This window comes from Myotis nattereri, assembly GCF_964212035.1.
Source record: "Myotis nattereri genome assembly, chromosome: 12".
NCBI classification, from domain to species: domain Eukaryota; kingdom Metazoa; phylum Chordata; class Mammalia; order Chiroptera; family Vespertilionidae; genus Myotis; species Myotis nattereri.
The window spans coordinates 76,952,595-76,978,939 of record NC_138087.1 but is presented as its reverse complement, the minus strand read 5'-3'; the positions used below and the strand labels follow the sequence as shown (position 1 = coordinate 76,978,939).

The 26,345-nt window shown below is 58.2% G+C and overlaps 2 protein-coding genes across 3 annotated transcripts in view; one reads left to right on the top strand and one right to left on the bottom strand.

Annotated features, from left to right (window-relative positions):
* NIBAN2 (niban apoptosis regulator 2) overlaps window positions 1-12,284 on the top strand; it is a 48,554-nt gene extending 36,270 nt beyond the window's left edge. Inside the window, exons 5-14 of the mRNA XM_081103290.1 lie at window positions 459-626; window positions 5,490-5,605; window positions 6,178-6,282; window positions 6,383-6,545; window positions 7,518-7,705; window positions 8,483-8,638; window positions 9,129-9,245; window positions 9,369-9,476; window positions 9,634-9,745; window positions 10,213-12,284. Of these exons, the coding sequence (XP_080959416.1) occupies window positions 459-626; window positions 5,490-5,605; window positions 6,178-6,282; window positions 6,383-6,545; window positions 7,518-7,705; window positions 8,483-8,638; window positions 9,129-9,245; window positions 9,369-9,476; window positions 9,634-9,745; window positions 10,213-10,823 (1,844 nt within the window). The 3' untranslated portion in view covers window positions 10,824-12,284. The remainder of the gene's footprint in view (window positions 1-458; window positions 627-5,489; window positions 5,606-6,177; window positions 6,283-6,382; window positions 6,546-7,517; window positions 7,706-8,482; window positions 8,639-9,128; window positions 9,246-9,368; window positions 9,477-9,633; window positions 9,746-10,212) is intronic.
* LRSAM1 (leucine rich repeat and sterile alpha motif containing 1) overlaps window positions 12,248-26,345 on the bottom strand; it is a 33,785-nt gene continuing 19,687 nt past the window's right edge. The window contains exons 18-26 of one of the 2 annotated variants that reach the window (XM_081103291.1): window positions 25,677-25,764; window positions 25,225-25,299; window positions 23,831-23,911; window positions 22,759-22,854; window positions 21,198-21,296; window positions 20,178-20,309; window positions 19,861-19,942; window positions 17,451-17,596; window positions 12,248-14,627 (exon numbers count right to left, since the gene is read on the bottom strand). In XM_081103291.1, the coding sequence (XP_080959417.1) occupies window positions 14,502-14,627; window positions 17,451-17,596; window positions 19,861-19,942; window positions 20,178-20,309; window positions 21,198-21,296; window positions 22,759-22,854; window positions 23,831-23,911; window positions 25,225-25,299; window positions 25,677-25,764 (925 nt within the window). In that variant the 3' untranslated portion in view covers window positions 12,248-14,501. The remainder of the gene's footprint in view (window positions 14,628-17,450; window positions 17,597-19,860; window positions 19,943-20,177; window positions 20,310-21,197; window positions 21,297-22,758; window positions 22,855-23,830; window positions 23,912-25,224; window positions 25,300-25,676; window positions 25,765-26,345) is intronic. The other variant, XM_081103292.1, reaches the window with a different exon arrangement.

Below are 26,345 nucleotides of genomic sequence, written 5' to 3'. Positions count from 1 at the left end.
GAGGTCGCAGCCCAGGACCCCTTATCTCACTGGATCTCAAATATCCATGCAGACAAAATAAAGAGAGAAAAATGCCTTTTTATTTTTCCTATCCCCCACCCCCAGGCCTCCCTTCCCCCTTGGACATTTAAGCCACACTTTGGCCTCCATAGCTAACATTCGAAGGGAAACCCAAGAAGGTAATGCTCGGCCTTTGAACCCGAGGGCTCTGACCCTGTGTTATCAGTGCCTCCCACAGGAGCTCAGACCTTCCCCAAGAGGGGGCGAGGCGCTGCATCACCAGCTCTAAGAAATGGGCCTAAACAGACGCCAGGGCCCCGTTAGCCACGCTGTGGAGGACGTGATCTCACAAAGAAAGGATGCTGCCTCCCCTGCACAGGCAGCCCCCTCTGGGCTTGAGTTGACCCTCAGATCGGAACGTGCAGAGGGCAGCTGCTCAGGGGGTACTGTCTACACAGGGATCACATCAAAATCAGGCACTGCCCCCATCCTGAAGTGCCCCACGCAGTTCCCACTCATCCTCTGGCACCCGTCTGCACGGCACTACTACTTCTGCATGATGACGGAGGCCGAGCAGGAGAAGTGGCAGGCTGTCCTGCAGGACTGCATCCGGCACTGCAACAATGGTGAGTGGGGGTGAGGGGCATCACCTGGGTTATATGTTGAATGGTGACACCTACTGGCTGAGTGTGTTATGGCACCCCTGCTCTATGAGCTATTCTCTTTTCCTTCCGGACTTGTAAGAAACCATGGTGATGCTACCCTTAACCTTCTTCCTTTTTTTTTTTTGGTCTCCTCTCTCTCTCTCTCTCTCTCTCTCTCTCTCTCTCTCTCTCTCTCTCCCTCTCTCCCTCTCTCCCTCTCTCTCTCTCTCTCTCTCTCACCTTCTCCCTTGATGAAAACAATTCTGTGTTGCCCTGACCAGGTGGCTCAGTTTGTGGGAGCATCGTCCTGTACACCAAAAGGTTCCGGGTTCGATTCCTAGTCAGGGCACATACCGAGGTTGTGGGTTTGATCTCCAGTTGGGGCACGTGATCTATGTTGATTTCACATTGATCTCTCTCTCTCTCTCTCTCTCTCTCTCTCTCTCTACCTCCCTTCCTCTCTCTCTAAAATCAATAAACATATATCCTCCGGGTAGGATTAAAAAACCCAAAACAAACAAAAAAATAATTCTGTGTTGTTCTGAACTTGCTGTCAGAGGGGCGTGATTGTTATGCCCTTGGACCCAGAATCACAGAATCACAGTCCGGATTCTGCCACCGTCTAGCAACGTGACCTTAGGAGACTGACTTACTCCTGGGAGCCTCTGAAAATAGGGATAGAATCCCTCCCCCGCCTGAGGGTTAGTGAGGATTCACAATGAGAATCCACTCAATGCTTGTAAAAGTGGTTTTTGTTGCATCATTTTTTCCCTTACACTGACCCTAGGTGCTGGGGGAAGTTTACCTCCTCCCTCAGGGCCTCAGGGCCCTCAGCTGTGAAGTTATGAGGCCTCTTTCAGCCCGCCCATTCATTCATCATTCAGCAAACGTTTGGGTGCTAAGGATGCCTCAAGGGAGGAAGAGGTGGTCCCAGCACCCTGGCTGCCAGCAGCTCGGTGGGGGAGACAGATGTGAAACAGATGAGAGTGCCAGGAGTGATGAGTCAATCACAGCTGTGCTGGGTGCTGGGAGGGAGCTGCCTGGGAGCCTTGAGGGTGTGAATGTCCTGGGGAGGAGGGGGTACGGATGCAGTGTGCAGGGAGCTCTGTGAGGAGGTGATGGTTCAGCTGAGACCTGAAGGATGAATTGACCCTCAGCAGAGGGAGGAGAGTTCCAGACAGAGGCCGCCTCCGCCGCGTAAGGGGAGGCCCAGAGGGGAAGCAGTTTAGAGGAGCCCTGAATTGGGGACAGGGTGACCTGAAATGGGGTTGCCGGGGACACTGTGGTCGGGAGAGCCTGCGGAATTGGATCAAAAAGGCTGTGATTGTCTTGAGGGGACGGTGGGGCCCTGAGGGAGGAACAACCCTGTCCTGGTCCTGACTGCCTTCCTAGTGACCTGGCTTTGGGGCAGCAGAGGGAGGCACTGTGCCAGCCCCGCCCACCCTGCGGCCCAGCCCACCTTGGACTGGGCTCCACACAGAGGTGCCGGACGGTGTGGCACCCACGCCCAGAGGCGGCAGTCGTGGTGCCTGGGCTCACCCCACTTGTCCTGTAAACTCTCCAGAGCCGCCTCTGCCGTCTGGAATCTGCCAGGCCCTGCCGCCCACAATGGGTCTCCTGTTCCCAGGTCCCCCGGGGCTGTGGGGCCAGGACTGGGCGGAGGCCATCTGGGCTCTGGCTGCTCAGCCTGGGCACCCTCCCTGCTCCTTCCTCCTTCCCGCCCTCCCCCTCCAGGTTTCTAAGGCTAATGGCTGACCTGGCAGGGTGACCCCAGGCCCAGTGGGGAAGTCACTGTTTGGTACCCCCTTTGCACAGTGTGGGGTTCAGGTAGAGCGCTTGGCCCAGGCCTGGCACATAGTGAGTGCTCAGCTGGGAGGCGAGGGCAGCCAGGGTGTCTGTGCCGGGGAAGGGGGGAGGCCGGCAGAGCTGGGGAGGGAGAAGGGGTCCTGCTGCAGGAAGGTGGTCCAGAGCTGCCAGGCTGGTAGGCGAGCCTTTCCTCCACCCAGGACTGTGGGAAAGGGCTCTGCTTCCTTTAGCTTGGAGGCGGGGCCTGGAATTTGTGGGGCCTGGAATTGCTCACTGCTTCAGGGCTGCCAGGAAGTGGGGGGTGCGGGGGGGGGGTGAGTGGGGAAGGAGACCAAACTGGGTGGGAGCGAGCTCATCCCAGCCTCACCCCCCCCCACACACACACACACATCCTGCATTCCTGGAGAAGTTGGGGGTGGCAAGAGGCAGCTGGGGCACTGAGCTGAGCCCTTGGGGTGGGCCCGGGTGCAGAGGTCAAGGCCTCTTCCTGTCTGCTGCCCAGGACAGGAATGCAGTTTCCTTTCTCAGCCTGACCCTGAGGACCCCACAGGCAGGAAGTCTCCAGGTCTGGCTGGAGTCAGGGAGTCTTGGGTCTGAGCCCTGATGCTGTGTGTTCTTGAGCCGGTGAACTGCCTCTCTGAACCTCTCTTCTCACTGCGGAAAGAGGGGCTGAGAACCGCCGTTCCTCGCGGGATTAGAGGAAGGGATGCGGGTGAGGTTTTGAGGCCTCAGCCCAAGGTCAGTGTCTTAGCTGGCTCTGGTGGCCTGGGCGGCTTAGACAGTAGGAATTCATTTTCTCCCAATGCTGGAGGCTGGACGTCCCAGATCAAGGTGTCAAGGAGTCGGCAGGTTTGTTTTCTTCCGAGGCCCTCACCTTGGTTGCAGGGGGCTGCCGCATCCCGTGTCTTCACTGGCCCTGTGTGCGAGCCTTTTCTGAGTCAAAATTTCCCGTGTTTGTAAGGACACCAGTCAGACTGGGTTAGGGCCAGGCTGATGCCTCATTTTCCCTTCATTACCTCTTTACGTCCCTGTCTCCCAATACGGCCACATTCTGAAGTGCTGGGAGCTAGGGCTTCAACATATACATTTGTGGGGGGACACACACGTCAGCCCCTAGCAGCCAGGCTCATGGGAATGGCTCAGGAGGAGTGGCCCTCACTTTTGTAAACTCGGAGCTCAGCATGCAGATCAGACGAGAGACGAGAGACGTCCTGGGGGTCTGGTTGGCCAGAGCCAGGCCCCAACGTTGGCAGCCTCCTGCCCGTGGCCCCAGCCCTCGGCCTCACCTTCCTCCTGCCTGCAGGGTGCCTCCTCCTGGCCGCCGAGGGTCGCCTGTGGAATATAAATGCCCTGGCGTGGGAGAGGCTGCATATAATGCAGAACCCGCACCTTTAGGCAAAACCTGGTCTCTGGGAGACCTTACTCCCCCAAGAGCGTGAGCGGGTTGCTCTCCTGGCCCAGGTGGGCAGCACCCACCCCGGGCCTCTGCCTGATGCTCGGGCCGGAGCCCCCTGCTCTGCCCCAGTCACTGCTTCTCATGTCAGGTCCCTAAAGCGCCGGGGTGAGGCTTGCCCCCCCCCCCCCCCCCCCCGCTCCCTCCCAGCTCCGACAGGCAGTGATTCCCGCGGTCAGCCACATGTGTGGGGGAGGGGCCCTCCGCACGCCAGAGAGGGGCTTTTTCTCTGTGGGGTGACTCAGCCTGTAGTCATCGCCGCGGGAGGTGGGCACGAGCTGTGCTTCCCTTCCCTCGGCTCCGGGACGCGGTCAGAGGCACGTGGCCAGGGCGGCCGCCGCTGCCTGGCTCTGCGCTGATTAACCACGCTCTTCCCCAAGTCAGATTTTGCAACTTCCTGCAGCTGACACGTCCCCGGCACCCAGCCTGCAGGTTCGCCGCCAGCACGGGGGAGGTGCACAAACTCACCCGGGCCACCACCACCAACAAAAATGGAGAAATGGTATTGGTGGTATTTTCTAGTCAGCCCTGGACTCAGCGGCAGACCCGGCCTGCCCGTGGCAGAGGAGCAGGTCCTCGCCGCAGTTACGAGTCGGGTGCCACGCACCCCGAGCTGGGCTTGCGCTGTGGCCGCGCGAGCCTCCCGGTAGATGTGTGAGGCCAGGCTGGGTCATGGTTCCCAGTGTTCAGAAGGGGAAACTTAGGCCCCCAGGGTTCAGTGACCTGGAACCAGGCTTGGCAGTCCAGGTCCCACGGGCACCTTGTGAATCACATTCATTCACAGATGGTCTGTGGCTGCTTCCGTGTGTGCGCGTGGCAGAGAGCATCTGCCTGCAAAGCGGAGAACACTTACTGTCGGGCCCTGGCAGGGAGCGTGCAGGCCCCTGGTGTAGGGACCAGGGGAGGGGCAGGGGTGGGATGGGAACCCGGACCTCAGGGCGGCCTCTCCTGGGAGGATCAGGTGGCACCTAGTCCTGGCTCTGCCATCCCTGCCCTTGGCCGTGGGCAGGGGCCTGACATCTGAGAAGTAGGGTCAGTGACAGTGCCCACGTCTTGGGGTGGGTGGGAGGCCTTAAGGAGACCAGGGGGTGTGAAGGAGGACTGCCTTGCTGCCGTCGGGGGGGGGGGGGGGTGATTATCCCCGTCGCTGCCACTGCCACTGCTCCTGCTCAGTTAGGACAGGCGGTGGGGGTTGCAGGTGTTGTGTGTATGTGTGTGTGTGTAGGGTATGTGTGTGTATGTGTGTGCACTCCTGTGTGTAGGGTGTGTATGTGTGTGCACTCCTGTGTGTAGGGTATGTATGTGTGTGTGTGTAGGGTGTGTATGTGTGTGCACTCCTGTGTGTGTAGGGTGTGTATGTGTGTAGGGTGTGTGTGTGTGTGTATGTGTGTGTAGGGTGTGTATGTGTGTAGGGCGTGTATGTGTGTGCACTCCTGTGTGTGTAGGGTGTGTGTATGTGTGTGTAGGGTGTGTATGTGTGTGCACTCCTGTGTGTGTGTGTGTGTGGGGGGGGGGTGTTGGCTGTCGGTCAGTTGGTCTTGGTGGAGGCCGTTGGGCCAACCTCCTGTCTCCTTCCCCCCGGGCAGGGATCCCTGAAGACTCCAAGGTGGAGGGCCCGGCGTTCACGGACGCCATCCGCATGTACCGCCAGTCGAAGGAGCTGTACGGCACCTGGGAGATGCTGTGTGGGAACGAGGTGCAGGTGAGCTGGGGGGAGATGCCGGAGTTCCCCAGGGCCTAGAGCGCTGGTTGGGCACAGAGATGGGGCTCTGGGCGCTGCAGGCTTGGACAGAGACGACAACTCAGGTTTGGATCGGTGGAGGCCCAAGTTAGCCAGGCAGATGGAGAGGCTCGCTATTTTGTTCAGTCATTTCCTGTGCACCTGCCCTGGCCCAGGTGCCCAGATGCCACTGTGAACAAGAGGGACACAGCCCCGGACCTCATGGAGCTCTCTGTCTAGCGGGAGAACCAGACAAATAAACACACACACTTCCATGCGCCGCCATGGGGGGCGGGGGGTTAGTCCTGAGGGGAAGGCGGCATGTGCTAAGGCCCTGAGGGTGTGGCCCTGGAGCCTGAGGACCCTGCAGGACACCCAGCAGAGAAGCTGAGGCCTGGGGGAAGGATGCTCAGGAGAGAGGGCCCTGGAGACCTGGAGCAAAGGGCCACATGGCAAGGAGGTCGGGCCTGAGTGGCCGGGCTTGATGGCACCTGGAGAGGAGCAGCCTGGCCATGTTCCAGCCCCTGACCTGCACGGCTGTGCTCCGGTCCTAGATCCTGAGCAACCTGGTGATGGAGGAACTGGGCCCTGAGCTGAAGGCGGAGCTCGCCCCGCGGCTGAAGGGGAAACCACAGGAGCGACAGCGGCAGTGGATCCAGGTGGGTGGTGGGTGGTGGGTGGCAGGGCTGGGGGCGGGGCGGGGGGCCGGCAGCTGCCCAGCACCCTCAGCCCAGCGCTGACGCCGCTCTGTGCCCCCAGATCTCAGACGCCGTGTACCGCCTGGTGTACGAGCAGGCCAAAGCGCACTTTGAGGCGGTGCTGTCCAAGCTGCTGCTGGCCCGGCCGGCCATGGAGGCCGTCATCCGCACCGACATGGACCAGATCATCACCTCCAAGGAGCACCTGGCCAGCAAGATCCGAGGTGGGCAGGCCTCCCGCGGGGCTGTCTTCCCCGGGCCGACCTGCTGGGACCGCCGGCCCCAGGAGCCAGGCGGCCTCCCGTCTGTTTCATGGGTCCATCTGCATTTCACAGCAACGACTCGATTCATTGATTGCTTTAAAAAAAAAAATGGAAATCAAATCTGAGCCGTTGCTTTTCCAAGCTATTTCTGGACACCCAGACCCTGACGGTCTAAATGTTGTCAAGGAGGCTGAGCCCTTGGCTCATCTTCGGGCGATCACAGCTTCTCACACGTGTCGTTCCACAGACATCGGCTTAGCACGGTGACGATTCCCTTTCACCGAGTCCAACTTCTCTGTCAGTTTATGCTCCTTCCCGTGCCGCCCGATGGGATCCTTTCACTCCCTGCCACCATCACACCACGGCCAGAGTCCTCAGCTGCCTGAGACTCCTTCTGTACTGGCTGTGTTCGCTGGGAGTGGGTGGGCCACCGAGAGCTGCCGTTCATTCTGTGGAACGAACACTAGCTGGGCAGAGGGGAGGGAGGGCCGTCAGAGCCCCCAGGGGGAAAGCGCCTGGGCGGGAGTGTCCTGGAGATGGTCCCTGCCACAGCGTCACAGCCTGCCACACGGGCACGCTGAGGCCGGCCACACCATTCCAGACAGGGTCGGGCTCAGCCTTTGCAAAACCCAGAGGCTCATTGAATCCACTGAAGTATTTTTCTTTCTTTTTTTAAAAAAAAAAGAAAAAATGAGCAAGACCCGAAGGTGTTCTCTCCCCGCTCTAGCTAAAGAAAAGCTGCGGGCGCCTCTTGGCCGCAGTCCATTATGTGTGTCTTTACTGTCTCAGAGTCATTGTTTGCTGCTGCTGTCACCTTTGGTTTTCTTTAAAAAACACACAAACAAAACCCAACAGCCTGCCTCTAGCCTCGGGGCCTGGGAGGGCTGGGAGCTGCTCCCAGGGGCCTCACTAACCAGCTCCCTCTGGGCGCAGCCTTCATCCTCCCCAAGGCGGAGATCTGTGTGCGGAACCACGTGCAGCCCTACATCTCCTCCATCCTGGAGGCCCTCATGGTGCCCACCAGCCAGGGCTTCACCGAGGTGCGGGACGTCTTCTTCAAGGAGGTCACCGACATGAACCTGAACGTCATCAACGAGGGCGGGGTTGACAAGCTGGGCGAGGTGAGGCCTTGGCTGGGACCCGGGTGGGCCCCTCCCCTCCCAAGTCACCTGTGAACAGGGTCTGAGGGGCGAGTGCGCGAGGCTGAAGCTGTTGGGGGCTGGCATTAGAGGAAAGGGGTTACCTAATCCCCTGCCACCAGCCTTTCTAAGCCATGTGGGTTGTAAAATAGCAAAGAACAGAGAAGGGAGGGAGGGCAGGAGGAAAAGAAGGAAGGAGAGGAGCAGAGAGGAGAGGAGGAAGGAAGGCAACTGCAGAGACGAGGCATGTGACTGTCAAGGTAGACGAAGTACGTGTGAGCCGTTCATGTGCCCCACAAGCAGAGACAGCCGGCTCCCCCTGTTCCTCAGTTATCTGGTTCTTGGGGTGAACGCCCTTCCACAGACCCCATCTGAGCACTTGGCTGCCTGGAGCCCCACATGGCTGTCAGGTGAAGGGAGAACCGATCCTATCCTAGCCTCCTCTCTATACCTTAAATTGGAGAGTCTACAGACAACATAACTGTGGAATTTGAGAACCAGAAAGGAACTTAGAGGTCAGGAGAAACCTAATTTTGAGGCTGAGGAACCTGAGGCTCAGAGAGGGTGAGCGCCCTGGCCCAGGTCACCCAGCGCCCAGAAGGGAACAGGACCCAGCTCCCAGCTCCCGGGTTGTGCTGCTGGACGACGTTCCTCCAGCTTCAGATCCCCGGCTCCGAGGGCCCAGGAACGATGTGGGTCGGGGGGTGCCTACCGTGCAGGTGGCCGCAGCTCAGGTCCCGCCTCCCTGCCTCCCTGCAGTACATGGAGAAGCTGTCCCAGCTGGCGTATCACCCCCTCAAGATGCAGAGCTGCTACGAGAAGATGGAGCCGCTGCGGCTTGACGGGCTGCAGCAGCGTTTCGACGTGTCCAGCACATCCGTGTTCAAGCAGCGAGCCCAGATCCACATGCGTGAGGTGGGCCAGAGGCGGCTCCCCGCACACCCCTCAGCCCTCTCCCTCCCACAGCCCCCATCTCCTGGCAGAGTCCCCACCCTCCTCTTGTGCGCCCTGCAGCCACGCCCAGCCCCGCGTGCTCCCCTGCTCCGGTCCATGTGTTTGGAACACCTGTCCCTCTGTTCACCTGGCTAATTCAAACTCACCTTTCAGGTCTCAGCTTAGAAACCCCTCCCTCCATGAAGCCCTCCTTACTCCCCAAGCCCCTTCCTGCAGGGCCCAGGACCTCGGTTTCTTATTTCCTTGAGGCAGGGACTGCCCGTGCCCAGCCTGTGCCAGCACAGGGTAGACACTTGGTAATGCTGTGAGGGCGGGAGCGCAGTGAGCGAGCGCACACGCCACCCGCTCCTCCCGGCTGGCGGGGGACAGCTGGCTGAGGGGCCCCTCGGAGGCACGCAGCAGGGGCTGCGGTCACTCGGGGCCTTCACGTGCCCCCTGGTGTGTCCCACAGCAAATGGACAACGCCGTGTACACCTTCGAGACCCTCCTGCACCAGGAGCTGGGGAAGGTGCCCACCAAGGAGGACCTGTGCAAGTCCATCCAGCGGATCCTGGAGCGGGTGCTGAAGGTGAGCGGCTCTGCCCCGGCCCTGTTCCTGCCCCAAGTGTGGCCGAGCCCTGCGTCCAGTCCCGTCCTCCTGCCAGGGCCGGCGGCCACTGGCTCAGAGCCCCCTTCTCCTCTCTCCCGGCAGAAGTACGACTATGACAGCAGCTCTGTGCGGAAGCGCTTCTTCCGGGAGGCGCTGCTGCAGATCACCATCCCCTTCCTGCTCAAGAAGCTGGCCCCCACCTGCAAGTCGGTGAGCAGCCCTGGCCCCCCTCAGCCGCTCTCCACAGCCCCTCCTGGTCCTGGGAGCCGGAGCCAGCCCGACCAGCGTCCGGGCCGGGTGGAATCGTGGACCCTCTGCCTCCAGGCCCTGACGGCCCCCTCTGCCCCTTGCCCGCCTCACCTTGCAGGAGCTGCCCCGGTTCCAGGAGCTGATCTTCGAGGACTTTGCCAGGTTTATTCTGGTGGAGAACACGTACGAGGAGGTGGTGCTGCAGACGGTCATGAAGGACATCCTGCAGGGTGCGTGCCGGCCGCCAGGGGGCCGCTGAGAGCTGGGGGGGGTCGTCCCCACCTCCACTGGGCTGGGATTCTTATTGCCAGAAGGGAGACGGAGGAGGCCGCCCAGAGGCCTTTCTCGTGGGGTCAGCGAAGCTGCAGACCATCATGGGGTGTATGCTGTGGGCCGGGTAGGCCCGCTGTTAGCTGTGCAGCCACAGGAGGGGAGCGCCCAGTCTCCGTGCCTTCGTTTTGTGGCGTGTCAGATGAGTGACAGGGTGGCACGGTGGTTGCCGCTTGGGCTTTGGGTTAGGGTCATGGCTTCTCCTTCCTAGCTCTGAGGCCTGGAATAAGTCACGTCCCAGTGACAGCACCCGCAGGCCGTGGGGAGGGCTCTGGGGGTGATGCCGGTGGCATCTGGGCACCGTGGAGGGTGTGGTGGCTGTGGCCCCCGTGGCGCATGTGCTGATGCCGCCCGCTTGGCCCTGCAGCCGTGAAGGAGGCCGCCGTGCAGAGGAAGCACAACCTGTACCGGGACAGCGTGGTCCTGCACAACAGCGACCCCAACCTGCACCTGCTGGCCGAGGGCTCGCCCATCAACTGGGGTGAGGAGTACGGTGGCAGTGATGGTGGCAGTGGGCGCAGTGGCAGCCCCAGCCCCGGTGTCCAGGAAGCAGCCACCATCTCGGAAAAGCGACGGCGTGCCAAGCAGGTGGTGTCCGTGGTCCAGGACGAGGAGGCGGGGCTGCCCTTCGAGGTCGGCCGTGAGCCACTATCACCTGCGTCCCCGGACAGTGTCACTGAGGTCCGTGACCTGCTGGCCCAGGATCTGGGGGCTGAGAGCCCCCCGCCAGCCTGCCCCCTGCTCAACGGGGCCCCCTTGCCCGCGATCCCTGTGCCCTCCTCGCCTTCGCCCTCCTCACCACCTGCAGCCTCACCACGGGCCTCGCCCCTCCAGCAGCTCCCACCTGGAAAGGCTGTGGACCTTGAGCCTCCAAAGCCCAATGACCAGGAGACCGGGGAGCAGGAGTCCAGCCCTGGCGGCCGGCCCCCCATCCACACCACCACCGAGGACAGCGCGGGGGTGCAGACTGAGTTCTAGGCTGGTCGCCCCCAAGCTTCTGTTGGACGCGGCGCGCAGGCCCCTCCCGCTGAGGCACTGAGGAGCTTGGCCCCTGGGATTTGGATTTGTGCCTCCGGGTGGGGGTGGGCAGGGCTGGTGCGGCTCCTCGGGCTGAGCAGGGACAGGCCCACCCGAAGTCACTTTATTGGGTTTGTCACACTCTGTTGCTGTTTTCTCTTCTGTGGGGTGATCTCGGCTTTCCTGCTTGGCTAGGGGATGAGCAAAGCTGAGGGGCCTGGGGGGCGCCGGGTGGCCCCAGTTCTCTGGGTCCTCCCTTCCTGCCTTTCCTCGTGGGCCCGTGTCCCTAAGGGGTCTTGCCATCCTTGCAAAGAGGGAGGCAAAGGCATCGTCTGCTGACTCAGAGCCCATGAGTTTCCTCCCCTCTCACCCAGGGCTCACTGGAACCAGGAACATGGAGTGTCCAGGCCCATCCCTGGGCCCCACTCCCCTCTCCGCTCTTCCAGGCTGGGCCCAGAGGCCAGTTTTGGAGTGGACAGTGGCCTGGCTTCCCCGCTCTGGGTGAGGGGAAGTGCAAGGAGGGGTCTTCGGGCCAGAGCCAGGCTGGGGTGGGGGGAGGGGCCATAGGCCTGGGGTGGAATGAGAAAGGCTTGGAATGTGCTGGTCTGGGCAAGGAAGTGTCCGAGGGCAGGAAAAGGGCAGGAAAGAATGAGCCATGCAAGCAGGAGGCCAGAGGGCAGAGGTTGCTGGAGGCCAGGCTGGCCTTCAGGCCTTGTCTCCCGGTTCCAGCCTCAGCCGGCTCCCACCCCTGTGCCCGCCTGCTGGGCTGGGCTGAGGGAGGCGGCACTGCTCAGGGGCAGGGCTTAGCAGGTGTGGATTCTGTCTTCCGAGGGCCACCTCCAAGGTACGGCTGTCCACTGCGGGAGCTCTAGGGTTCCTGGGGGTCACGGCTCCCGAGGCACCACTGGTCGCCGCTCTGAGGGCTTGGGGTCAGGCTGTGGCTTGGCTGTTGCTGCCTGAGTCCCCAAGTCACCTCAGCCTAACATTCCAGGCCTGTTTTCAAATGTGAGTCACTTGGGGGCCCACTGTCCTCAGCCTCCTGTTCCTGGGGGTGAGGGTCAGGCCGAGGCAACCCCCAGCCTGGCAGTCCCCGGCCCCGCCCCTGCTGCTTCGAGGAGAGGGTCGGCAGGGCAGACTGACTTCTTCAGGGTCCTCGGGGTGGGGCCCCCACCCAGCCCTGCACCCTCCCTTGATCTGCTTCCTGGGGCCCGGGCCTTGGACCCCAGGATGGATGGCAGCGGTTGGTGCAGCCCCCCACCCCGCACCTCACTAAACCTCTTCTACCGACACATTCCGTCTTACGATGCCCTCCTCTAGTGCCTTCTTTGGGGATTTTCCAGTCATTCTTCCCAGATATTGTATTGAAAATATTCAGCAAACTGTTTAAGCTTCTACTAATCAATAAATGCTTTATTTAAAGCCAGTGGCCTGTGTGTGGTGCTGGCAGGAGGAGACCTGGCTGGAGACTGCGGGCGGGCCTGTCCGTGCGCCCTGGCTTTCTGGGCTCACTGGACCGAGTACCTCCAGCTCAGAGTTCTCGTACCCTCCGTCTTACAGGAGGAAACTGAGTCTCAGAGGGAAGACAGCATGTAGGTGACGGGCCTGCCTTGAGCTCAGCTTCCTCGGCTAGATCTGGGCAGGGCGGTCTTCCTGCAGGTTTAAGGCCACGTGGCTGGGGGCACCCACAGGGGGTGGGCCTCCGGCGCATGCTGGATCCAAACAACGATGCCACATTTTCAAGACTCCTGACCGCACAGCACCTGCTGTGGGCCTGCACCTCCAGGACCAGAGCCTGGCAGCAGATCCAGCATATGGTGCCATCATTACCACGTCACCAACGTGTAAACTGAGGTTAGGGGACCCCCCCCCCCACCCCACTACCACACACACACACACCTGGTGGGGACGGGCTGCCTCATCCATGGGTAAAAACGTGTTCCTCCTGGGTAGATGGCAGCGTCACTGTGGCGGATGTTGGTTTCCTTGGTACCAGGCTGCCCACCGTGGTCAGTGGCCGAGGGCTCGTCCACGAGGGCTGGGGTGTGGAACAGCAGGGGCTATGGGGCCACAGACTAGGGGTTCACCTCTGGTCTTGCTGCTGTCCTCAGCAAGTCACTAACTCCACCTCCGGTGCCTCGCCTATAAGAGGGGACTCGCCAGCGTCCTTTCTCGCAGGGCAGATGTGCTCTGCAGAGCGGCTCTGCCCCTCTCAGGCCTCAGCCTCCCCACCTGACCACGGGGAGCTCAGCAGGGCGAGTGGTGAGGGGGAAGGAGGCATCGCGGGAAGAGGCCCAGCTCCTGCCTCACACAAGGAGCCTTCGTCCATTTCAGCCCACAGGACTGATGGACGGTCCCAAGAGGCGGGGAAACTGATGCACAGGGCTCTTTCTGCCACCAGGCCTGTCCCCTGCGTCCAGTTGGCTCTGGACACTGCCCCTGGGGTGACCATCGGTCTCCATCAGAGCCCCAGCATGTCCAGCATTGAACAGACAGGAAACAGGATGGAAGGCGGCCAGGGTCAGGGGGGGGACAGCTAGCGGCAGAGCCCAGGCACCCTGAGCTGGCCTGCCTCCGGCCCAGAGAAAACCCTGCCCGTGGCTCAAAACCATTTGCCAGAAAAGGCACAATAAGCGTGCAACTCTACAGCCAGGACAAGGTGCACGCTCCTGGGATTGTGCACGAACAGCCCGCACGGCTCCACACCCGGCACCGCCGTGTCCTAGCTGCAGGTCCTGGGCCTTCAGCCCGCAGCTGGGCTCCCTGGTCTGGGATAACGACCGCTTGGGCCTGACACGGCACCATCTGCTCCGGCTGCCTCCTGTGCCACTTTTCTCTGAGCCGCGTCTCCCGTCCCAAGGGGTTTGCATAAATTCACGTTTGGGAATGACTCTGCCTCCTCCTTTCCTTCTGACCAGGGTGCAGCCCTCCCTGACCGCACCCAGCCCCCGGACTCTTCCCCTCCATCAGGACCCAGTGATGACTCCGAAGCAGCAGGCCAGAAGTGGGTTTATTGGCAGTCCTGCTTTGGGTCTGCAAAGCTCATTGCCCGCCCTTGAGCCGCGTGGGGTGAGGTGGTGCAGATCTGGAGCAGAGGGGCCCGAGTGTGGCGGGGCAGCGGTGAGGGAGGCAAGAAGGGGCTGATGTCGCCTGTGGCACCAGGCCTGCACTGAACACATTCCAGCCGATCGGACAGCCCGTGGTGGCCTGTGGCCTCTCCTCACATCAGGGCCCTCCTGACTCCCGCCACCTGCTGCGTGGGACAGCACTGCCTCTGTTCCCCTGGCAAGAACAGCAAGGCTCCTGAAGGGACAGGCTGCCAGCGTCGGCTGGGAAGGGCGGAGCACACTGGCCAGGACACTCCGTCCTGTGCTCAGATGGTGCCACGGCTGCCTCTCCACACCCTCCCTGGTACCAGGAGGGCTCCCCTCTTCTTCCACAGTGTGCAGGTCACCGCTAGGAACATCCACCTGCCCGGCCGGCCCAGCTGCTTGGAGATCGAGGGTGGGGGGCGCCCTCCTGGGCTGTAGGGTAGGGCCCAGGCCAGAGGGGCCTTACTCGTCTGGGGAGAGCAGGGGTGAGCTGGAGCCCTGGGCCTGCAGGTGTGGACGTGGGCCGGAGGGCCGGGGGCCAGGCGGGCGCTCAGCTGCTGTGGTAGATCCGGAGGCGCTGGGCGATCTCCTGGCGGCACAGCGGGCAGGTGCGCAGCGGCTGGCAGCACTGCAGGCAGCAGCAGACGTGGCCACAGTTGAGGAAGATCATCTGGGCCTGAGGAGAGAGCGCAGCGTCTGGGCTCTGCCACTGGTCGTCCTGAGCCTCTCGACCATCCAGAAGCACGCCACACAGCAGGGGAACGCCCAGCCCTGCCCTCTGCTAGCAGTCCGGCACTCCTTCATGTTTTGTTAAAAATCTATAAATGCCCGTAAGCCCCGCCCCTTTCTTTCTAATATGAAACTGGATTATATGCTCTGATGTTTTACTACTTGCCTGCCCCCCTCTCTCGGGGTGACAGCTGCGGTGCCCTCTGGATGGAACCAGCCCTGCTGCTGGACGGGAAGGCTGTTCCCAATTTTTGTGTTTTTTTGTGTGTGCACTTGCCCAGCCCCCAGTCTAAAAGCAATTCCAACACGATGGCCTAGAAGCCACGCCTACGCTTTGCTTCAGTGGTTCCTCCTGTTAGGAATTTACCATAAGGCCACAGTCTAGGGCAGTGACGGCGAACCTATGACACGCGTGTCAGAGGTGACATGCGAACTCATTTTTTTGGTTGATTTTTCTTTGTTAAATGGCATTTAAATATATAAAATAAATATCAAAAATATAAGTCTTTGTTTTACTATGGTTGCAAATATCAAAAAATTTCTATATGTGACACGGCACCAAAGTTAAGTTAGGGTTTTTCAAAATGCTGACACGCAGAGCTCAAAAGGTTCGCCATCACTGGCCTAAGGTGTGCTCCCAACTCGTTCCAGGCTGCTCAGCTCAGCACTGTTTGTAATAATGAAATTGGAAGCCAACCTATGGGGCCCCAAAGCAGGAATTTGGTTAAATTTATAACCGAGTCCTTCCACATCATGCCTGCCCCAGGTGTGGTGAAGACCGAGGGAAACCAAATGCTCTAACACGGCCACCTTTTCTAAGCAGGGGCGCACGGTGGAGGGAGGGTGAGTTTTAATTTTATATGCTGTGTTGTACATGGAACCACAAAAGACCCCGAACAGCTGCAGCAATCTTAAGAACGAAAAATGAAGTAGGAAGGGTCACAATACCGACATCAAACTATACTACAAAGAATTATAACCTAAACAGCCCAGTACTGGCACAAGAACAGTCATACAGACCAATGGATCAGAACAGAGACTCCAGAAATTGACCCACGCCATTATGGCCAATTAATATTTGACAAAGGAGGCAAGAACATACAATGGAGTAAAGACAGTCTCTTCAACAAATGGTGCTGAGAAAACCAGACAAACACATGCAAAAAACATGAAACTAAACCACCAACGTACACCATACACAAGAATAAGTTCAAGATGGATGAAACACTTAAAGGTAAGCCATGAAACCAGAAAAATCTTAGAGGAGAACATAGGCAGCAAAATCTCAGACATCTCATGGAGCAATATGTTTACAGATACATCTCCTAGGGCAAAAAAACAGAGAAAATAAACAAATGGGACTACATAAAAATAAAAAGCTTCTGCACAGAAAAAGAAAGAAACCACCATCAAAATGAAAAGGGGACCCACTGCCTGGGAGAACATACTTGCCAGTGACATACCTGATAAGAGGTTAATACCCAAAATATATGAAGTACTCAGACACTCAACAAAAGGAAGACAAACAATCCAATGAAAAAATGGGCAGCAGACCTGAACACACAGTTCTCCAAAGAGGACACACAAATGGCCAAGAGACATATGAAAAAATGCTCGAAGTCACAAACCATCAGAGAAATGCAAATAAAACCACAATGAGGTATCACCTCATACCTGTCAGAATGGCTATCATCAAAAAAATCAGCAAACAACAAGTGCTGGCGAGGATGTGGAGAAAAGGGAACACCAGTTCACTGCTGGTGGGAATGCAGACTGGTGCAGCTGCTGTGGAAAACAGTATGGAGTTTCCTAAAAAAATTAAAAATGGAACTTCTATTTGACCCAACGATCCTGCCTCTGGGAATATAATCTAAAAACCCCAAAACACCAATCAGAAAGAATATATGTTCATAGCAGCATTATTTACAATAGTGAAGATTTGGAAACAGCCCAAGTGCCCATCAGTAGGATAAATAGGTACAAAAGCCGTGGGATAGTTACACTATGGAATACTATGAGCTGTGAAAAAGATCTCTTACTCCTTGGGACAGCATGGAGGGACCTGGAAAATACTATGCTAGGTGACATAAGCCAAACCGAAAAAGACAAATATCGCATGATCTCACTTATTTGTAGAACATAATGAACAAAATGAACTGACCAACAAAATAAGACACGAAGCATGGAGGCATGGAACAGACTGACATACCTCGATGTGGGGTTGGGGAGATGAGAAGAGATAAACCAAAGAACTTAGATACTTATATGCAGAGCCCATGGACACGGGCAATAGGGTATTGAAGACCTGGGTGGGGGGGATGGGTAATGGCTGGGAGGAGGGAGGGAAGGGGAGGAAAATGGGAGACATCTGTAATACTGCCAACAAGAAAAAATATATTTAAAACCTTCTGGGGAAAAGAAAACATAAAAATTTTTATATGCTGTGTTGTTTAGTTTTTACAATAAGAGTGAATGTTGTAATGTTTTTTTAAAAAGACGGTTTTAGAACAGCCTCTTCAGAGAAAATTGTGTTGTTGATATTTAACAACTTGAGAAATTTTCCTTAATGTATTTGTTAAGTAGGGAAAACACCCTCTTTGAAAAAAAAAAGAAGTCTAGCATTGCTCATATTTGGGTCATGGGATCATGGGTCACTTTTATTTCCTGTATTTTCCACAGCTTCTAATGAACACCAGATACTTACATGACTAGAGCAAAGTGTTTAGGAAGACACGGATGGGCGCGGGCAGGGCGCCGGCTCCAAACTTACCTCCCGTTCCAGGCACACCACACACTCCGAGGTCTGCACCTCCAGCTCCGCGGGGGGAGCCGACGGCCTCGCGGACTCAGGAAGCTCCTCAGGGGCCGTGGGCTCCAGGGCCCCGAGGACCTCATCCGGGGGTGGTTTCAGCAGCTCTGTGGGGACCAGAGAGAGGTGAGCCAGGCCTCTCCCAGTGATCCCAACCCCAAGGGGCTGCCCCCAGCCCTGCCTGCCCCACGTGGACACTGAGCTGGAGGTGAGGGTGTTCTGACCTCAGAATGGGGCGGGGGCGAGGGGTGGGGGGAGCCTTACCACACGCCCTCTTATTTCTCTTCTCTGAGTCTCCTGCCCCATCTGGAAAAGGGGAGAGCTGGGACACGGGCAGGGGGCACGGCACTGGCTAACTGGGGTCTCTTACGCCTAACGTCCCCCGGACCTTTAAGGGCCATCCTGCAAGTAGGGCTCTGTCACATTCAGAGATGAGACCTGAGCTCAGAGGGTGGCCACGTGCCCAAGGCCACAGCGCCACCTGGTGGTGGAGTTGCAGCACAGGAGCCCCTGCTTAGGGACTCGGGTGGAGGAGCCTCCCTCTCAGCTTCACCCAGTGGCCGGGGAGACAGAGGAGCAGGGACAGGAGTGAGAGGTCCCCACGGCTGCTCCCCGCACCCCTGGCAGGGCCCCCAGCGTGCCCACTGCTCTCCCCTGCAGCAGCCGCCAGCCCTGAAGCCAGACATCAGCCTGGGCCCTTCCAAATGCAGTCTTTCTGATCATCACCCAGTGGGCACCACCGACATCCCTGAGTCTGCTTCAGCCCTGATCCCCACCCTGACCTCAGCTCATATGTTTCATTGATTCTGTGGTTTGACTTACAAGCAGTATTATTTTATAATTGGAAAAAAATTCTGAAGATTTTTCAAAGGTTATTACAACCCTAGACACTCTAAGGGTATCAGGGTGCCCCAAGCCATCGTGGTGAAGAGGCCCTTCTGTACTTAATATGACACAGATGGAGGCCTGGGAGCAGTAAGAGCATTGGTAGGAAAACGCCCGAGCATTTCCTGTCCCTTCTGGAGCTAAGAAGGAGCCATCCGCCACAGCCCCCTTCCTGGTGGGGTGGGCAGAGCCAAGGCATCACACCGGCAGCAGGGACACCCTGAGAGGGGGATTAGCTCCGAGCAGGGAGCAGCTCCTGCTAGCTCTGGGGTTGGTGGGAGATGGTGAGAGGTTTTGGATGCTGGAGGGGCTTGGAGTGAAAGGTACCTGCAACTCTGCTCCAGGGAGGTGTGTCTGCTAGGGTGTCACCTTTGTCTCAACCCCTCAGGTGGGCACTGTTGTTATCCTAACATGTTTGCTGATGTTATTGCCGATGTTAGGGCGACCCAAGTCCTGATGCCAAACTCTTCCTGACCTGAGTGTGATGGGGCCATGCAGGGGGACAAACATCTGAGGGGGCTATTTTGCACAAGACTTGATACTGAAGGGCTGGAAGCTTAATGACTTTTTCTAGGTAGAGTCAGTCCCTGCTGTAAAATTGGCCGGAAAACTGGTGTCTGTAGATGGCATGGCCCTGCCATCAGTCCTGACATCTGGGGACCCAGCCAGGCAGTCTGAGCTCCTGCCTCACCCCTTCGGTCTGGTCTGGCACCTCCACTTTAGCCTCTGTCCCAAACAGATCCTGCTCGAGGCTGGCCCTCCCGTGGGCTTGCCCAGCCTGGCAGCCTGCCCTCGCCTTCATTCTTGTTCTAGGCCCCAGGCCTCCTTCCGCGTGTCAAGGCCCCTCGGCCTTTCCTGAGGGGCAGCAGAGCCCAGTGGTTCAGCCGTTTGCTGGCTGTGTGATGTTAGAGGCGAGTTAACCTCTCTCTGCCTGTTTCCTCACCCCTCAAATGAGATAATAATACCCATGTGATGGGGTTGCGACAGGTGACACAACATGGTACACGTGCTATGGCTGGCAACTGCCTGGCAGCAGATCGTGCTCGGCACACAGGAGAGCCGGTTTCCATGCCTGCCCCTGCACCCACCTCGGTACCTGCTCTCCCCTGGCCTCCGACGGGTGGAGGGCCTTTATGACCTGCACTTACCCTCACAGCCCGTCACACACATCCTCACAGACACCCCAGCCACAGTGCTGGGCACTGGATACAGCTGGTTTCTCCCTCGATTCCAAGGCCCCCGGGTGTGTGAGTCCCAGTGTCTGTAGGGTGGGTTTAGGGAAGGTCATGGGACAGGGAGCCAAGGGCCCCGAATGCTGCAAGGAAACTCCCATTTTTTTGTCTGTTTTTCTCATTCGTAAATCCTGTTCCTTTAGGAAGGAACCTTAAGGACTGGCAGGGGCTAGATCCAGCCTTTAGGGCTCGACCTGAAGAGTAAAGAGATGACTGCCCCCACCACAGTCCACACGCAAGGTGGGTGTCAGTACCTGGCTGGATCCTGGCCGTGTCCAGCAGCTCCCGGGCCCTCCGCAGGATCTCGTGTTGCAGGCCAGCTTCTGAGACGCCCACCTGTGGAGTCCAAGGAGCGCAGACTGTGGCCTGGGCTGGGCCGGAGCCGGCCACACAGCACAGAGCCACGGGGCCGCCTCACTCCTGGCTGCTGGCGCCTTCAGCAAGGGGCCCTGGGGCATGTGCTAATAGCAGAGCTTTCCAAGAACTGCAAGAAGAGCAAGCGACCCTTGGCCAGGTTGGGCCCGTGGCCCAGCGCTGCGCTGACCTCCCCCGAGAGGCTGCTGCTGCCCACCTTGGCCAGGTCCCCAGGGCTCATGCGGCTCAGCATGTCCAGCGAGATGCGGTGATGGGCAAAGATGGGCAGGTAGTGCTCGGCGGACAGCTCCACCAGCAGGGCCGCCAGTGGGCGCTCCATGCCCTCTTCCTGTACAGGGAAGAAGAACAAGAAGCCATTATTCACAACAGCAAACAAAGGGTGTGAATATATATAACCGAAGTGCAAAATGTATTCTTGGAACTTTCCCTACAAAAATGCGTGTGTAAGCGCCGAGAGATGGATGTACAGGAAGTTCACTGTCGCTCTATTTGTGAACTTGAAAACAGTAAGCAACTTAAGTACCATTGAGGGGACTGTTTAAATGGACGAGGGCCATCCATGTGCCACATGGTATGCAGCTGTGGGGAAACAATGCGGACCCTACCGGTATGAGTCCATGTCCGGGCCTGGACAGCTGCCCATCACCACTAAGAGGAAGAAGAAGCTGCCAAATAGTATGTACAGAAAGACTCCATTTTTATTTAACATTAAAAAAAAAAAGTGTTGCCCTAACTGGTTTGGCTCAGCGGATAGAACGTCGGCCTGCGGACTCAAGGGTCCCAGGTTCGATTCCAGTCAAGGGCATGTACCTGGGTTGCGGGCACATCCCCAGTAGGGGGCGTGCAAGAGGCAACGGATTGATGTTTCTCTCTCATCGATGTTTCTAACTCTGTATCCCTCTCCCTTCCTCTCTGTAATAAAATCAATAAAATATATATTTTTTAAAAAAGTGTTGGGAGGGGAGAGGGAGGAGATGGAGACAGGGAGAGCGGACCACATCCGGCTTGTCCACGCAGGTGCGCGGCGGCAGCACTGTCTCCACGTGTGTTAGCACGCACAGAGCGCCAGCAGCTGTCTGCTCTCACGGGAATGAACCCTCCCTCTCACTCTGTGCCCGGGGTCCAGCCACCAGAAGCACGCACGGAATGAAGCTGGAAGGTCAAGCAGCAGGGTACCCCTGAGTCTCCCGGTGTGGGCGGCGCCACCAGGCCTTACCTGAAGCTTCAAGGACAGGGGCTTCTGGTTCAATAGCCGTTGATACTGAATCAGCCAGTAATTTTCCTGCTTGGTTTCACTTTTGGCTTCTAACTCCGTCTGCCAGAACGAAGTTGATGCTGTTAGTTACAAATCGGTAAGTAAAAAAAATGACAATGATGGTGACTGAGCTGTGTCCTCTGAGCGCGTGGACGGCACGTGGTATCTCACAGCGTCCCTGTCCGCTATCATCACAGCACGTCAACCACAGGCAGGAAGGGCAGGGAGCAGCACTGCCCCCAGCTTACCGCTGAGAAGGGTCCCACACACCCACCTGGTGGGGGCCTGCCCCTGACTGCTGCACCTGGCACCTCCTAGTGATTAGCAGCCCAAGGTCGAGGTGCTGCTCAGTGTCAGGGCCACGATCCAGAACCGGATCTGTCCTGCTCTGGGGCCTGGGTCTGAGCAGCGGAGCCGGCCCATCCAGGACACGGGGTCTGATGTGACACAGGAGCAGGATTTCAACACAGGGACCTGAGTGCCCTTTGGTGGTCACTCCTGGGCCTTGCCTAACTGGCTCCCCTCTCCTGGCCTGGGCTGTGGACGTACCTCTCTTCTGGAACCCATGGCCCTGAACCTCATGTTCTGCTGAGGTGCTGCTCCCTCCCCTAGTGAGTCCCTCACCGCCCCTCGAGGGCAGGAACCCAGGGCCAAGTATATGGCTGCTCCTGCACGATGCCCGCACTACACTACAATTTGTACAGAATGCAGTGAGGCGGCGGGAGGGAAGGCACCTTCTGATGGGCGCAAGCGTGGCACTGGGGCTTGCGCAGGGCTCGGAAGTTTCGGAGCTGGTCTCAGCCTCCTCCGTACCCTGCACAGGGCCTGCTCTTGGAGCCCAGAGGGTGCCTGGAGCAGTACCGACACCAGGGGAGTGCCTCGGTCCCCCAGCCCCAGCCAGTGGGCTGGCCTCCATCCTCACCACTCACATGCACTTGGGATCTGGAGGACGCGACCTGGCTGCTACCTAAATGCAGCTCTGCCACCCTAATGATGTGCCACCCATGTGGGCACAGGGGACAACTGGGTACTTCCTGTCAAAGGCTTATTAAAGGCCTGCCCTGGACACAGCAAGTCCTCTCCTGGGCTCAGCTGTTCTCAAATACTTAGCTGCAAAGACGGTCAGAGCGCACTGCTCATGAAAGCAAAGAACGGGAAGCAATCTAAATGCTCAACAGGCCAAACGATGGCCTCTCCAAACGCAGCCATGAAAAGAATGCGGAGGAGTATTTCAGTGACACGGGAAGAACAGGTGAAAGCGAGCTGGTCACCCAGGGCTCTGCACTGTTTACGTTTAAGCACGTGCACACATAGCTATAAAGAAGTATCACAACGCTTGAAAAATGTTCATCAAACCATGAGCAACAGACAACTCTCAGAAGTGAGACTCCTTTCCTTTGTAAACGTCCATGTTTTCTACGATGAACAAGTATGATGTGAATAACAGAAGTGTTTCCAAGAATGGCAAGTGTGTGGAGGGCAAGCAAGCCCGTGTTCGGTGCTACGCGGAAGCCCAACGCACCAGGATTGCCCGGAGCTCCTCCTCTCGCTGCGTCTTCTCTTTGAGCAGCTGCTGGAGCAGGGAGGTGAGGGCCCAGCGCTGCTCTGAGATCATCTCCTGCAACACAAGACCACACCCAGTGCCGCCGGAAGCTCCCAGCAGCCCTGGCGCCAGAGGCCCAGGGCACAGTGGCGGGATCCCCCGCAGAGTTCTCAGCCGGGGGCTCATGGAGGGCTGACTCAGATCAAGTCTCTGCCCACGATCTCAGGCTGAGAGTTAGGGGGCAGAGCCGAGGGGCCCCTCTGCCGGGCATCCCCTCCCCACCTGCTCCTAAGCCTGCACCTCCCTGCCCCGTGGGGCTAAGGCCAGGCATGGAATCTAGTGACTGATGTCGGTGGAGTGGTAAGAAACAGCAAACAAAGGAAATGACAAGCCCTGGGTATCTGACCTCCTCTCACTGAGCCCACAGCACGTGGGGGAGACCCATGGCGGGGAGGGCTGTGGAGCACCAGACTGAGGTGCAGAGAAGGGAAAGGCCGCCCCTCCCCCTCCCGCCCAGGTCACACAGCAGGACTGCGCTGGACAGAACCCAGGTCCAGCCTTGCAGTCCAGACGCCGCCGGCCAGTCCCTGCGGCCCCTTCTCTGTGAGCAGGACAGCAGGCCGAGCCGCAGAGAAGCTGCCTGCAGGGAGCGACGCAGCGACTCTCCTCCGGACATCCCTGCGACACCAAGAGAGCTCCTTCCCCAGAGGATGTCAGCCCGAGTGGAACCAGCGCCCCAGAAGCATGGCTTAAAGAGACAGGGAGCTCAGCAGCAACCCCGCTCCAAAACAAAGAAAACGTGGAGATGGAGATGTCACCTGGTGAGCCTTGGCAATGAAACCCTCCTTCCTCTGACCCTCCTGCCTGGCAACAGCTGACCCGAGCCCTAGGCTTGGCCTGCGCTCCCATCAGCCTTCTGGGATTGGGGCACCCTCCAAGGTCACAGCCACGGAGGAGACCTGCCCGGCTTGCTGGAGAGGCGGTGGGGCACCAGGCGGGGATTTCAGGGGGCACAGGGGAGGTACCGGGCAGGCCAGGGAGCCCTACATACCTGTAGTGCCTCTGTGTCCAGGGATTTCCTCTTTAACTCCAGCTGGGTCAGCTGCAATAACTCAGTTTCTATTAACTTAATCTAAACAGAAGATGAGACAGGGTGTTTTTTATTCACATTAGCCATAGTTCAAGTCTGTGCCACTGCTCTCTGATGGCCAAGTGGGGTCTGAGAATCTGTTCTGGGGCTCTCTGGGATGAAGGGGCCCTGAGTGCTTTGGGCAGGGGTGTGGACATGCCTGCCTGGTCAATACTGTTGACCAATTCTCTTGCTTCCTCTGCAGAGCTGTCCCAGATGGGAGCAGAGGGTCATGGAAATGATTGAGTAATAATAAGAGTCATAGCTGATATTTATTGAGGATTCTGCATGCTAGGCCTGTGCTGGACACTTTATATGTATCGGTTTGTCAATTCTCCTCTGGCTCTTAGGAGGTATTATTGCCTCCATTTTACAGACAGGGAAACTGAGGCTCAGAGAGGTTCAGTAACTTGCCTAATGACACAGAGCAGGTACGTGAGTGAGCCCTTTCCCTGGATGTGCCTTCTCAGGGTCTAAAGGGGAACAGCTGGCCTGGTGGGTCAAAACCGCCCACAGTGAGAATATCTAGGGGTCACTGCACACCCCAGGGTGTGACTGGGGACTTTTAGCCCTGGGGGTCAGACCGCACAGCCTGTGCCTATGACCCTATGACCCTTGTCCCTAAGTTCCTAGGTCCCCACCAACCCCTGGTCAGAGGAATGAGCTTCATGTCCGGCTATGTGGGATTGAAATTAAAGAGGGAAATAAAAAGGTAAGCTGGTTTTGGCCAAAAAAGAAAAGAATAAAAAGAAAAAAAAACATGCAAAATGTGAAATTCAAAGTGTTGAGTACGATGCGATGAGCATTCCCACAGCCTGAAAACTCACTTCATCTCCAGCCCGCAGAGCGCACCTCACCCTCAGGAAGCCCAGAGAGTCAGACGGCCCAGAGGCCACAGCGGTGGGGCCCGCCCAGAGCTGGCCCGAGGTCAGCCTTGGCCCCCTCCTCCAGGCCCAGCTGACGTCAGGCCCTCCCTGCTCCCTCAGGTGGGAGATCCTGTCTGTCCCAGTTCAGAGCTGATGGGACATTGGGGTTTCAGCCTGCTGCCTGCGAGTGCTCAGCACAGGCTGCCCCGCGGTCAAGGCCGCAGCTGCCCTTCCCCTCAGCCCTGGGCACCCACAGTGCTGCCTCGGGCACCTGCCAACAGCCCCTGACCGAGGTTCTGGGAGGAAAGGGAGCTTCTGCAGGGAGGCCTCCTGCTGAGCTCCTGTGAAGAAGCCAGGATTCAACCTTAACTGCGGTCTGTCCAGCCACCTCTGCATGTCTCTGAAGGCTGACGAGACAGGTCTAGAAGGGGGTACACGACCCCCACTCACCTGGTTCCTGATCTGCCGATGCATCAGGTCTTTCTTCACCTGCAGAGCCTCAAATGCAGCCTTCTGCATGGCGCTCTGCAACGAGACAGGCTGCTGAGCAGGGCCTGCCTGGCTTCCCAGTCGGCGGCAGACCGGAGTCGAGCGGACGGTGCAGCGGACTCGGAGGTGAGCCCAGGTCCTGCAGCGCTCTGTGGGCTTCTCCGATTGCACCACTCCCTGCCCTTTCAATCCTCATGATGGAGCCCCCACAGCACAGGGAGTGGGTGCCAGCCACAGCGGTGACCAGATCACCACCCAGAGGCCTCTCCCTGCCCCTCTCTTCCTGATGGTTTGTACTAAATGCACTAAGCATGTGGGGTCTCACACGCACTCTGGGACAGGGCTCCATGCAGAGTTCTGCCCCAGCGTGCCCTTCGTGCACCCCCGCCCTCACGTCCTGGGCAAGGGCTTACCTCCTGCAGGATCTGGCTGATGGCTTTGTTCTGATCCACCTGCTGCCACGACAGAATCTGCTGGAACCGCTCATCCATTTCAGCCATGCTGCCACAAAGACAGCACATTCATTTACTCTCTCAACACTTTCTGAGCACCTACTGTGTGCCAGGCGCCTTGGAGGAGATCAAGATAAACCATTTATTCATTCAACAGTGCTTATGGAGCGCCTGCGGGGGTCATGCTCCAGGCGGGGCAGACACAGAGTCTGTCTGAATCCCATGGCCTGGAAGGAGGTGACAGAGTCTGTGTCTGGGAGCTGGGAGACACCCACCCCTGTCCCGGAACACCGCCTCCCAGGTGAGCCGCTCAGGCCCCGAGGAAGCTGCCCTTCCTCTGCACTAGCATCCGCACTCCCCACCCAGCATGTCTCGCCCTGACAGCGGGTCTGCTCCCAGCCCCCAGAACAAGTCTAGTGATTTTGGCACAAAAATCCAAACTTGCAACCTCATGTATGTCCATACTTGGGTGCATCTTGGCTTTGAGTTTGTTTGTTCATAACAATAGCTGTTATTTATTGAACCCTATGTGGCATACCTTATGCTCATTAAAGGCTCCAGCCACTGTAGGGGAAGGTACTGATTTATCCCCATTTTTCTGGTATGAAAATTAGGACTCAGAAAGGAAAC